The 13911-nt window shown below is 39.3% G+C and overlaps 1 protein-coding gene across 1 annotated transcript; it reads left to right on the forward strand.

The window, feature by feature from the left end:
* Positions 1-9: 9 nt before the first annotated feature.
* Positions 10-13613, forward strand: lrrcc1 (leucine rich repeat and coiled-coil centrosomal protein 1). Its single transcript, XM_019266282.2, has 19 exons — positions 10-569; positions 1631-1836; positions 2022-2087; positions 2183-2350; positions 3733-3899; positions 4894-5109; positions 5395-5594; positions 6428-6602; positions 6903-7051; positions 8142-8346; positions 8568-8707; positions 9468-9669; positions 10298-10483; positions 10749-10923; positions 11361-11524; positions 11726-11934; positions 12143-12280; positions 12932-13067; positions 13333-13613. The coding sequence occupies exons 1-19, from the start codon at positions 526-528 to the stop codon at positions 13441-13443; spliced, it is 3057 nt and encodes a 1018-aa protein (XP_019121827.2). The 5' UTR covers positions 10-525; the 3' UTR covers positions 13444-13613.
* Positions 13614-13911: the final 298 nt, after the last annotated feature.

A 13911-nucleotide genomic window follows, 5' to 3' on the forward strand; every position in this document is an offset into this window, starting at 1 on the left:
GAGAAGCGGCTAGTTCAAGTCGACAGAGGAGAAGCTAAAAACAAAAACAAACAAACTCTTTTAACGGACTCATAAAGTAGATTAAGTCTGTTTGGAGACAGGACACCAGATTTGTTGGCTGTTTAAGTTTTTTTGTTTTTTTGCTTTGTAAACGGCTCTGAGTGAGTTTTTTCTCCCGAACTCGATCGTTAGGAAACTTTTACTCGGATGCTAGGTGGCTAACTCCGAGCAGTTTTAATAACATGACAGCAGACTTGATGTTTAACGGCTGCACGTTCTATAGTGCAGACGTTAAATAACGGCTACGCGTTCTATAGTGCAGACGTTAAACAACGGCTACACGTTCTATAGTGCAGACGTTAAATAACAAGTACACGTCCTACAGTACATACGTTAAGTAACGGTTACACGTTCTATGGTGCAGACGTTAAATACCGGCTACACGTTCTACAGTACGGACGATAAATAACAGTTACATATTCTACAGTACGGACCATAAATAGCGGTTAGCTGCATGTCGTCGTCATGGGAGACAAGGAGCTAAGTCTTATTGACAAGAATATATCAAGGTAACGTGAACTCGTCACAGCTAATGTTTCTTTTTTATTTGTTCAGTAGTTTACTGGAAACTTGCTTACTTACCTGAGCTGTGCTAACATTTAAATATCTAAAGTACACGTTGCAGCAGACAGAATAACTCCTGTTACTGTTATACTATTGTACTATATGTTAGCTATGTTATTGGATTATTATTATTGATGTATTCTGTGTAAACAGTATCAACGACAGTTTACCTGTTTCCTACAAACTATTAGGTAGTTTATTAATAGCAGTTCATGTTTGTTTGCAAAGTGACTAGTAACTATAGCTGTCAGATAAACATGATGAATAAAAACTACATCATTTCCCCCTTAAATGTAGTGAAGTAGTATAAAAATTAAGTATTCAAGTGAAGTACTACTACTGTTGATGAGGGGTCCTCATCCCAATAAAATAACGTCTTATTAAATATTCAGTTTGCTATAACAAGACCCAAATAACAGAACAAACAAACAACTCAGAATCTGAAACCAGAGAGAGTTTGGCATCTTTACTTAATTTGATCTATCAAAACAGGTGCCAGTTGTTATTCTAGTGATTGCCTCATCGTTTCATCTCAAATACTTTTAAAATATGTCAAAAACTTCACTCTGAAATTGAGAAATAATCCTCAAATTAAGGCCATAAGCTGTGAAATGAGATCTTAAGTAGATCTTGTTAAATGTCTCCTAAGAAATTTGGTAATAGATTAATCTTTTTGGACATCATATCAAATAGAAATACCAAATATTTGCTAGTTTTACTTGTTAAATGTGAGGATAGGCTGCTTTTCCTGTGTTACACAGATATGTGTATTTTAAAGTTCTGGATTGTTTATTGGACATAAAAAGACACCTGAAGACATAAATTTGAGCTCTCAAAATTGGTGATTTGTAGAAATTTAAACTATTAATCGACAAATTGGTAATATAATAAAGTTGGCAATCATAAAATGTATAGTTTGTTGCCAGTTTTAGAAACATGTTGCAGAATATGAAATAATCAAAGTTTTTCTCTCACGGTAAATTTGATGATTCACCTTTCTGTCTAGTTTGCTCGACGTCTCCGTGAGTCCCACTGTAACGTCGCTCAATCTGCACTGCAATCACATCGAGAGGATCGAGGGCCTGACCTCAGCATGGCACCTGCGTCACTTAGACCTTTCCTCCAATTGCGTTTCTAAGATTGATGGTCTAAGTTCCCTCACCTCCCTGAGGACTTTAAATCTATCCTGTAACTTAATCACCAAGGTTGAAGGTAAGTCTTTAGTCACCATTTTACTCAGACAGTAGGTGTTTCAGTTTTCCGGATGTTCTCCAAGTAATAATTCTTCATTACAGAGTGTGTTGTGTTGTTGCAGTCGTGTTTACTCTGGTGTTTCTGGCGCTGCTTTATGAGCTGTAAAATCAGTCGTTTGTTAATGTCCCCTCCCTTTACCTCAGGACTGAATGGCCTCGTGAACCTAACAAGATTAAACTTGTCCTACAATCAGATAAACAACCTCACAGGTGAGATGAATACCAAAACCGAACAAGAGTTATCTTCTCCTAACACTCAAATGAAAACACTAACAAGTGACTGACATGTCAATACTGTTGATTAGGCTTGTTGTATCTTCATGGCCCGGAATACAAGCTGAAGCACATCAGTCTCCATGGCAACCACCTGGATAACATCGATCACCTGCTGCAGTGCTTGCTGGGATTGCAACATTTAAGAGAGGTCACTTTGATCCATGATGGCAGAGACAACCCTGTGTGTAGGACACAAGGTAGGGCATGAAAAGGTTATTTTTGAGTACAGTTTTTAACCACCTGTGAATATTGATCTTGTACAGATGTATACTGTATCAGCACATGTTTGCTGATATGCACAAAAACTTCAATATTAACTTCAATAAACGCCACCCAGTGCTAGCACTTAAATACTCCCATTAAAAACGACAAAAAGCTGGACACGCTTGTACATTGTAGTTATTCTCTTTGAAGGCATGCTGGATGTCGGAACATCTAGTTCTGAATACACATATATTGTACGTCTCTTGGGACAAAAGCGCAAAGAATATAATATATCGTACAAAAGCCCCTCACAAAGCATTACCTTTGTGAAGATAATGGTTCTGTTTTGGTTGAAATTATTGTAAAGATGTGTTGATTCAACTTTTGGAGGTTTATATTTCACCGTTCTGTCCACCACTTCATATCACAGCACCACAAAGCACGGGCTCCAAAATAGTTTTGAACACTATAACCATCATAAAAACAGGATTTATCGCAGTTATGTTATAAACCAGAGGTTTTCCAAGTGGAGGGTAAGACTCTCCAGGGCCTCAGTGAATGGTGAAGAAAATGTATGTTAGTTATTACATAGAGTAACATAAACTTGTGTTATTACTTTGAGGGCACACTTCATAGATGCAGCAGTTTTCCACTTTTTTCCCAGATGCATAAACCAATAAACAAATAAACTTTTTTTTGTATTTTGTGTATTATATTAGTCTATATTGGCTTAATTGCTGAGTGTCTGTGCTATCAAATAACATTCATAATACCGCAGGCTTTTTTTTCCAGACATGTGCTATAAACACGTACTTTATTTCTTTCTTCACTTTATGTTGTTTCTGATGAATCCCTCTGTAGCCCAGAGGTTAATTGTTAGTTTTTGCAGAATAAATGACTCATAACTTTACCCTGTATCGTCTGAAATGAAAGCACTGTGGTCTATTTATCTCTCTCTGCATGTCATGGCATGTTTCTTAATAACTGTTTTTCTTTAAATGATGTGCAGCCATTATCCATGTCTTCCGGATCATGATTAATTTACAGCAGTAGCTGTTAAAAGCATGTGTTTAAATCCGCAAGGACACACTTACATTCTTACACCCCTCGCTGTCAATATGCGTAGATACACACGTATTATAATCAGTGCTCAGTTCTCATTAAGTGAGCTGCGTCAATAATACATATGAGGATAGCAAGAGCAGAAGAGGTTATTAATTTAGATATAGATTATTTGATTTCATGCAACAAACCCACCATTATCCAGGCCATAAAGCACTGATGTGACCATGCTGAATTATGGCGTTCATGGGCAATCACCCAGCTCGAGCCTCGTCAGGTCCCCTCATGTATGTGTGCGTCTGTCTTCCTGCAGGTTACAGGGAGATTGTTATGCAGTCGTTGCCACAGATCTCTTTGCTGGATGGTTTGGACCAGCTGGGAAATCCATCACATCCAGGTCTAGTGAGTCCCTGTGATATCCCTGGTCTGGAGGACTATATTGACCTTCTGCTGTCTTCAGATACCAGTCACAATGAAGCGGTATTTTTTTATTAATTTTTAATTCCTTATTAGTAGTATTATATTCATTCATACTATTATTTTTCATTATAATGATCATATTCCTGTTACATTTTTTTCTTAATTTAACATTTTTTTGTGTTTGACATTTTCTTTATTTAAAGAGAGAAGGGACAGTGCAAATTAATGAATACACATGCTATTTTTTCATTTAACCACAAAGTCTGTTAAGATAAATTACAAAACATGTTTTAAAACGTAGTCACAGAGGGACTCATAATAAATTTACAAAATGCATACAGTGTATAGAACAATAGGACAGGAGAGGGAGCTTTTCAAAAATTAAGTTTATCTTGTGTATATAAACATTGAAAGGGTGCATATCATAAAAATGAAATAACAGACTATCTACTGTAAACTTATGGCACAAAAATCATAACACTATACAGTAACACTTTTGTACTTACATAGCTACCAAATGCAAGGGAATTAAAATATCTATATTTTTCATTGACAAGACCTCAGTTAAGTAAATAAATGTTTGTTTGTACATGTGGTGTTATGTTTCCAGAATCATCCACATCTCTATTTTGGGAAAAGAAGTGTGATTTTCCAGTGCAGCGCCTGTCCTCTCACCTTCTGAGAGTGCTAACAGAAAAAGGATAGTGTTATATTATTGAAGACGTTTGGAAGACTTAATTACTTAGAAGACCTTGCTGTCAAATGACAGCATTGATCGTTGGATTTTATCACCCTGTAGAAATGTCGTAAATAGCAGAGTGGTCACCGAATTGCTGGAACGTTATATAATTTAATTGGTTTATACCAGGATAGTGAACGTTAGGGAATCTGATCTCTTTACAATAAGTTATTTTACACATTCATTGCACCAGATGGCAACATCCATCTGTTTTTCTCATTAGCAAAACCAGCTGCAGTGGAGTGTAGCACAGCCACAGTGGGAACCCTCAATAAAATGGGAAGGAAAAAAAGCTAATTTAAGTTTCCACTGCAGGTTAGAGGGGACGTCCTTCTCACCACACCTCGCATCGATAAGGTGCTGACCCAGTTTCGTCAGCAGATTACCTCCGGTGCAATCACAGGTCCGGCCGCACAACCGGAACACCAGAGCTCCCAGCCGGTTTGTTCCACTGCGGCTGATCCAGCAGACCCCGTTAATGAAGAACGCATCAGGAAACTAGAGCACCAGGTGTCCCAGCTCTTCCAGAAGGTGCCTGTTTAACACTGCAGACACTTTATTAAGAAGTGTATTTGTGTGAGTTTAGTATACAGTAGGTGAGATAAAGAAATAAACATTGGTATGTTAGTTCTTTTTAGAAATCAGTAGTATTTGACCTGCATATATAGCTAGGGGACTTTAAAATGTTTTAAAATTCTAATGTTCCATTTAATGTTGATTCTTTGTCTATAAAACTGCATATCTCATGTTTTATTCATGCTGGATATTCTTTTTATCCCATCACCTACTATGAGTGTTTCTGCAATATTTACTCAGGTCCCTGCAGGTAACAAATCCTGTAGCTCTACTCCTTCTGCGGTGATGGTACGGAAAGCCAAGAGGGACACAGATCTCACATCAGAGAGTGAGTGTGACAGCGGGAAGGAAAACAGGAGGGGCACCAGGATCCCCAAATATCGTAACTGCACAACATCGAGGACGACACCCAAGAAGACCAAGGGCAGGAGATCAGACAGGTATTTCTGTACCTGCATATCTCTTTTAAACAAGATGTTTTAGCTGTCAGTGTCAGGACTCTAAAGTGAAAATAATCTGTTTTGCCATCATGTTTCCATGTGTACTCCCTGATTTTGTTATAGTAGATAACTGCCACCCACACAAAGCCCTGAATTCCTCAGAACCTACTTTGAATGTTTTGAAACCAACTGTGGAAAGACGTTTTCAGTACTTTGGATTGCCTTCGGGTATAAAATGTGCTATCTAAATACATTTTGTCTTGCCTGTAATAAAATCAGGGGGTGTACCTTTGAGTAATGATATAATCACATCCATACACTTGCCAAAGTTTGACACAGAAGTGTTTACGAAGTAGTAATTGACAAAGCCTGCAGTCATAATAATCAAACACAAGATTTAGCATTGGTATTTCCACTTTGTTCAGCATGTATCAACCTAATATCATCATTTTACCTTCCAGCTGAAAGGGGCTGGAACATTTTCTTCTAAGTAATGTGGTAAACTTTCTTCCCCTCTGTTAGAAATTACAACTGTCATCTCACTCCCATGATTAACGACCGTGCTTCTGTGGTCTTCCCCCTCATCTCCCTTAATCAGCCACTGACGGCGTGTGCTTAAGATTCAGTAATTTAACTTAAGTAAGCTCTCCACTGTCCTCATTAAAACCAAGGTGATTTGAAAATATTAGCTCAAGAAGTTGTTCAAACTTTGCCTTCTTATAAAAGTGAGCAATCATCTGCTTTGACCTTTTATAGAGCCAGACATTAGCCAAAGGGCTGTTTATAATCAATTTTACTGCCCGTTCAATATCTGTGATTTGTTTTATGTGCAGCGATCAGGAGAATCATAAACAGAGGAGTTCAAAGTCTGCTGTGGGGCTCAGGAGGAAGGCTGGCAGCGCAGGGGGTATAGATGCAGCAGGGCCAACACGGATGGTGCCTTCAAGAGCTGCTAAGGCCTCGGGCGACGTGAAAACCAAATCCACTGCGGAGGAGGAGACATACAGGGTACAGCATGGATAGGTCACCTGCTGAGTGAAAGCCAGCTGAATATAATATGAAAAAGGTTATGTCCCTGTAAAAGAGGTCGACATTCGTAATCATGTTTGTGTAAACATACAGTTAGTATTTCTAGTTAACACAAAAACATGCACAAACAGGAACAAAATAATTTTTTTTAGTTTGATCTTTTCAACCTTTTTTGACATTATTCTGGTCAATAACCTAAAAACAACTCTGTGTCCCAATGATACAACCATGTCCATATGTTAAATGTTGTTTGATAATTATGTGTTCCTGTGCATTCAGACTATTGTGGAAGAGCGTGACCAGGAAAGGGAGAGGCGTTGGAAAGCTGAACAGGCTGTGAGGAAACTAACAGAGGATCTGAAGTGTCTGCAGACAAAGGTCAGCGAGGAAAAAGACCTTCAGAGCATGGCTCTGCACACCACTGACAGGTTAGTAGCTGTACGCAGAGATGCACACGTATGCACTATGCACGGTGCAGTAGCTTTAAGGCAGATACCATGATGACAGGGGATAATTGAACTTGTCTCTGTGGATTTTAGTTGTCAACCGCATAATGGATTTTCATTAATTTCTATCCTCTTCATTATTTGTGTTGGCTCCTCTGGGACTAGGACCTACTACCTGTCTCATCCTTGAACAATGAGTATCCATCCCACCATTAAAACGGGACGATAGTGAGGAACACTCTCATCGTCCCGCAGCCTCTCATCAAATCAAGCACACATTTAACTCCATTACCCCAAAAACCTTAAAGTATGCCTGCAGTTGTCTGATAGTAAAGCTATTTAGTTTAAAGCTACGCGCTCACCCTGCTTGTGTGCCTTGTATTTAAACTCCAGAGGCTATAATTATCTGTGATTAAATATCCCTATCTCTGTTCCTACACACGTGTGAGGCCATTTGGCTGTGAGCTTCTTCCCTCTGCGCTGCACAGATAGAGCCAGGTGTAACTAGTTTGTGCACTGTTCTTTTGCCTGCTTAGATAAATCTGCATTATGGGTGTAATTAGAAGCCCGGTGACAAGCATATGTCAGCAGTATTACATGAATCAATCTTAGCTGTCACTTTCTAATGACGCCGAACACGGCTGCTATTGTTGACTCGCTCGCTCGATCAGGAGAACAGAGAAATGAGTCATCACAGCAGATTTGAAGAGAGAACTGTATGTGGTCGCACACTTTCAGTTTTGCTGGGGTTTTTTTTGTTTTTTTTTTCTTTTCACCAGACTGCCCTTTTTTATAATGTGTTTTTTTTTTCCTATTTCCATTTTCACCATATTTCCATTTTCTCTCCCTCGAGATAAGATTTGGACTATTCTGTGACTGTGTCAGGTTTTTTTTTTCAATTTCACAGGCTATCACATTTTTAACAGTGGGAGATAAAACACAGGGGACAATCAAGGTTATCACACAATTGGTAGTGGTTGCCTAAACCAGTTTCCATACACCTTAAAAATACACATTTGGGGTATTACTCCTGCCTGCTTGCATGCTGTTATCAAGCTTTCTCCCCATCCAGACTGAAAGAAATGTTGCTAAAGGAGCGATCAGGGCGCTCTGAACTGCAGACTCGTATTGATGAGCTGGAGGGGAGGTGTCAATCCCTAACCCAGCAGCTGGAGCAGGCCCGCAGCAGTGAAGAACAACTCAAGACTGCACTGCGTAGACTGGAGGAAGGCATCACCCATGGAGAGGCGCTTAGGGCTCGTCAGCAGGCTGAAGAGGTACAGCGGTTTATTTTGTAGAACTGAGAACACTTTGACATTTTGATGCAGGTGTTCATTCACAACATAGAAATGAGTCCTACAAATCTGAAAGTATGATTCCTTATTACACCATATAGTCTCCTGCAGAGTGAATAAATGTAGACAGATGAAAGGATTCGATCATTCAGCTCTCACAGTATGTGACAGGCTGGTATAAAACATGTGCTGTCCTTCCTCAGATGAAGCGACACCAGGAGCTGGAGAACAAAGCAGCAGCTCTGAAGAGAGAGTTGGACATCCAGAGAGCCTCAGTACGTCAGCACAAAGACAAACTGCAGCAGCTGCATGAACTGCTGGCATCCAGAGAACAAGAGCACAGGTACATCTGAACCTGAGCCTCTGTTGTGAGGGATGAGCTCCTACATGGATGCAATGTTTTCTGCTGGTTATTTCACATGAGAGGTTTCTTTATTTTTTGTTTTTGCCTTTGCTTTGAAGCGGGCTGGCCTCAGCAGGAAAACACAGGCAGATTTTTCTGCACCAGATGATAAGAAATAATGAAAACATGGTGACACTTTTGGGGTTGTGTGCTTGTGTCTGAAGTCTCACATTAGTTTTCAGATAAACTTTTCAATACCTTTTAGCACAAAAGGAGGACTGTAGATTTAGCTCCCCATCTCTTATTTGGAAGTGATCTTTTAATAATTAGTATGAATGGGACAAACAAAAGCTGTTTCAATGTTCATCTCATCATGTGACTTGTTTAAAGACTTTACAAATAGTGAACTGATCTAGTTCCTTTAAGTTTTTGAGTGCATTAATATATAAATGTAGCAAAAGTCCTTTAAAATGATCTGCTACCTACTTATTAAAGGATAAATACATTTTAAATACAATACTTTAAATTTTACCATTGGATATTAATCTAATGCCAAGAGTCTGCACATGTCACATTTAAACTCTGGAACACTCCTATTTGTTAAGCCCTCAACTTCCTGTATTTACTGAATCTTTTAAAATGTATTTTAAATATACAGTTGGAATTTCATGTTATGACCCACATATTACAAAGTGTGATTGTGTTGATTGTGTTGTGTTAAACAGGTAAATGCAATACACTTGTTTGCATTGTTTTACAGAAAACAGTTGGACTTGCGTTTGCAGCCTGGCGGGGCAGATTTCCGTGAGGCAGTGGCAAAAGAAGTTGCATCAGTGGAACAGAGACATGCTCAAAGGGAGGTGGAGCTGCAGGAGAAACTGGCAGAGGGCAGGAAGCAGTACGCTGCCCTGGAGGACGAGTTCCGCATGGGGCTAACCATCGAGGCCGCTCGCTTCTCTGAGGTCCGCTAAAACATGGACACCTGCCATACAGATGGCCTGTAATCACTGAAGTTTTGCCCTAATGTTTACTCCATGTTCTCTCTAAAGTCCAGCTCATAAATGACATTGTGTCCAGTAAAAAGTGAAATGATTGAACTGGGATTGAACCCAATTTATATAGGCCTTTTCTTTTTCAGTCCGATGGTGAAAGCTGAGATTGAATTGAATGAAGGATCATCTCTCTGGACAAGTAGTCTGTGATTGCCACAGGAAGACAGCGATACAAAAAGATAGGATTTGAATCAATCTGTACTTTCTCAAAACGGTTACAGATTTCATTCAGCCTCTGCACAAAATCTAATCTAATCTTGATTGCTACCACTTGCGCCGTTTTCTACTTTAAGTCTCCAACCTTTGACCATAAGGAGGTCTGAAGTCTGAATAAGATATAGATTGGCAGCCAAATCCTCACACATGGAGACCTTTAAAAGATTGACTTCTCTAAATCCACAACTCTGAAACCTTCTCTGTCAGACATCAAATGTGACATTGATGGATAAATATGTCAAGTCAAGTAATGCTTGGACCAAAAGTCCTTCAGCTCCTAGATATCTTATTCACATTCCACAACCTTGTTCTGCTTTTGTAGGTGAAGGAAGCTTGTGATCAGATGACAGCAGAGCTGTTGGAGCTCAGGTCGACCCTCAGCCAGTCCCAGCAGAGGGAGAAGAAATCTGGCTCTCTGGTGCAGGAACTCACAGCCATGGTCAAGGAACAAAAGCACCGCATCTCTGAACTCATCAAAGCCAAGAGAGATGCTGTCACTGATTTGAAAGTAAAATAGCTTTTTCTTCAGCATTTTAAGTAAATAAAGAATAAGCTATCTAATCAGGTTTGAAAAATCACATTATATATAAGATATACTGGTGATGACCAGTTCTGAGCATCAGTCATCGCCTTTTCAATAATAGTTGAGCCTGAGCCTGTAGGAGACATCTTTGAGACATCATGAATACTGAATGGATCCAGCTGCTTTTCCATCTGTCAGCCCTGACAGATGGCCATTGATCATTAATACTGTCTGTGTGTCCTTCTGCCAGAGCCGTCTGCATTCCTTGGAAGCAGAGGTGGAGCAAGACCGGCGTCTTGGTGTGCAGCTCGAGTTGCTCAAGAAAGACAAGGCGCGACTGTTGTCTCAGCTCACGGCTCAGGAGTCGGTGATAGACGGCCTCAGGGCAGAGAGGAGGATCTGGGGCCAGGAGCTCGCTCAGCAAGGTGGGAGAGACATCCAGGAGGACTTTGAATCAGCCTCATAGTGCATGACACACACTAACAACCAGTTTTAGTTTATCAACAAACACCAATATAGGTATTCCTTTAGTCCATGTTCCTCATTTTTAAGATTATACTCCAGAATCAGTGTGAAGGAGGCATTGGTTTAAAATTGTATCTTCTGTTTTATTTAATCTGTATCAAGTAAAGCCTGCCATCTAGTGGTTATTTAGGAGAAACACTGTTAAGCACTTCAGGCAAGGATAGGCAAGTTAATTGTCCAACAGTAGCTAACGCCTTTTTAAACGTTCACATTTCAAAATGCTTCGTTTGAGGCATTAAAATGCACAACACATTTTATTGGCACTGACACAAACAAATAAGGGATAAATTAATGAAAATAGACAAAAGATTCAGTTTCATGTATTTCTCTTTACTAGGAGTGTCCTTGGCTCAAGATCGTGGACGCCTGGAGGCCAGGATAGAAGTGCTGGGTGCTGAACTGGAGACTCAGAAGAAACAGAATGAGAGGGACAACGATGCCCTAAAAATCAAATCCAAAATCATAGATGACCAAACAGAGACCATCCGCAAACTCAAAGAGGTAGCAGGATACTTTGATTAATATAACCAGTGTATTGCTCTTAAAGCAAAACAACAAAAAAAGCCCATCATGTGACAGAACATGCCACAACTTCAACATATGTTAACATACATTTTGTATATGTGTGTATCTAACTTGTCCTGATTTCATTAGACACACTAAAGCAGATTCTCTGTCTCCTCTGCCGTCTTGCTGTTTAAGGCCATGCAGGAGCGTGATGATCAGATCCGTAGGCTGCGTGAGGAAGCGGTCCAGGCCCAGAAAAGGCTCCAGCAGCAGCAGGAGGAGGAAACGGCTCAGCAGGCTGAGCTGAGGGAGCGGATAGAGCATCTGAGTCTGCGCAAGGAGGAGCTGAAGCAGCAGCTGGAGGATAAAGAGGCAGAACTCGAGGAGGTTAAAAGAGTTTACAGGCAAGTGTCCCATCACAAATACATAGACATACTAAAAATGCAAAAATCTGCATTATACATAGGAATAACTTCATGTTTTTATATCCTCAAACCCACTCAATATCCATGTTTAAAGCGAATGAAGAAATGTCTCCTCGATCAGATCGGTTTCTTCATCACCATTATGTTCTGTTTTTTTCTATTTCTCTGTATCTTTTCCTGTTTTTAGTGATTCTAGTAAGAAGTGGCAGGAAAAAGCAGACCTGCTCACTCGGCTGGAGAGCCAGGTGAAACGCATGAAGGAGAACTTTGATTCCAAGGAACGTCTGCTGCTGGAAGAAAGAGATAAAGCAACAGAAGCACATAAGTATGACACAATATCTCACAAGAGCAAAAATCAAGGACCGTGGTTGATAACCAAAATAGATATGACTATGTGTAGTGGCAGGAAAGGCATCAAATTTGTTGCAATTACGGCAGCACTTACATGGATGTTGTAGCTGTAGTTGCTTGTTTTAAATCACATTTTTCAGGAGTAAGCAGTTTTTTAGATGAAGTGATTATCCTGGAAAAAAAATGAATCTAAAAGACGTTTAGATGCAGTCCAAAGTTTAGAAGAAACTTGTTACTTTAAGTTTTCTTCAGTTTGTATTTCTATATCTACCAGACACATGTGCACACCTATCATCGCCCACCTGCTGGGAACGGGTTAGGACAGTTCTGCAGCTTTCCTAAATCCCAGAGGAGAGTAAAGTTATTTCCTAAGTCAAGAAAGCTGATAAAATGTTTTTCCCTTCCAAAGCCAAAAAGGAAGACCAAATACAGGATGTGTCGCTCTGAAATGTTTGGCCAGTAAAAACTGTTTCCATCTCTCTGCCAAACCCAAAATCTAATCTGGAGAATTCATTATATTAGGATCATATTACTTCTGAAATCTGGACAAATCATGATCAGGATTGATAGTGATATAGCTAAATTGCCTTGCCTTATTTAACATTATGTTGTTGTTGTTCTGCAGGGCTGCAGTGGAGAAGTTACGCTGTGTGGATGATGCATTTCGCCGACAGCTCGAGTCTTGCCAGGCTGCACATCAAGCTGAGCTGTTTCGACTGGCGAATGAAAAGCAGAAACAGATTGAACAAGCCAATCAGAAGGTAAAGTTTAGACGCTTTGCACAGAAATGGCTGGTTTCCCTCCAAGGCAGGTGCTTTGAGATTTTGTCACTGAAAAAATACATTTTTAACAAGATTAAGGGAAGGAAGAAGGAAAAATCATGTGATGCAGTTATGCAGTTTGACAATATCATAAGTAATACTGCCCTCTTGAGTGTGAGAACCTTAAACTGAACAATTAAAGTTGAATTTTAATTTAATGAGGTTGTTGTTTGAAGCTGAGGTCCTCTGTTTGCGTCTTCTTCAGGTGTTTGAAGTGGAAGAAGAGATGCGTCAGCTCCTGGAGGAGACAGAAACCAACAAGAGAATCATGGAAGAGAAAATGAAACGTCTCTCAAGTGTGCTAAAAGACTTTTAGCACATAAAAAACATGACTTCTTTGCAGCTATGGCAATGTATGAATTTAAACACTAGGGGATAGTTGTTTTTTTGTTTGTTTTTAAATAAAGTTATTTCTATTTTTTTAAAGTTAATTTATTGATGTATTTTAGTATATCATGATTTATCTAATAAATTCTCTCTTGAGCATATTTGTCTTTTTTTTTTGCATAAAATTGTGTTAATGCATATTCAAAATAAGAATGCAAGGTTCAGTGGGAAATAATAAAACTTCCTGGCACATTTCATACAAGAAACGAGCAATACAATGTGTGTCACATTCAAGAAAGATAAATCAAACAAATCCTGTTTTGTTTTTGTGTTGTTTCCATGTTTACATTTTTAAGTACAGAAATGTACAAAGATTAATCATAATCTTCAAATGAGCTTAGCACAAAAAAAACTTATGATAGTGTAGTTATCTTTTTAAATCAGCAAGGATCTTACA

This window comes from Larimichthys crocea, chromosome II (genome assembly GCF_000972845.2).
Source record: "Larimichthys crocea isolate SSNF chromosome II, L_crocea_2.0, whole genome shotgun sequence".
NCBI lineage: Eukaryota > Metazoa > Chordata > Actinopteri > Sciaenidae > Larimichthys > Larimichthys crocea.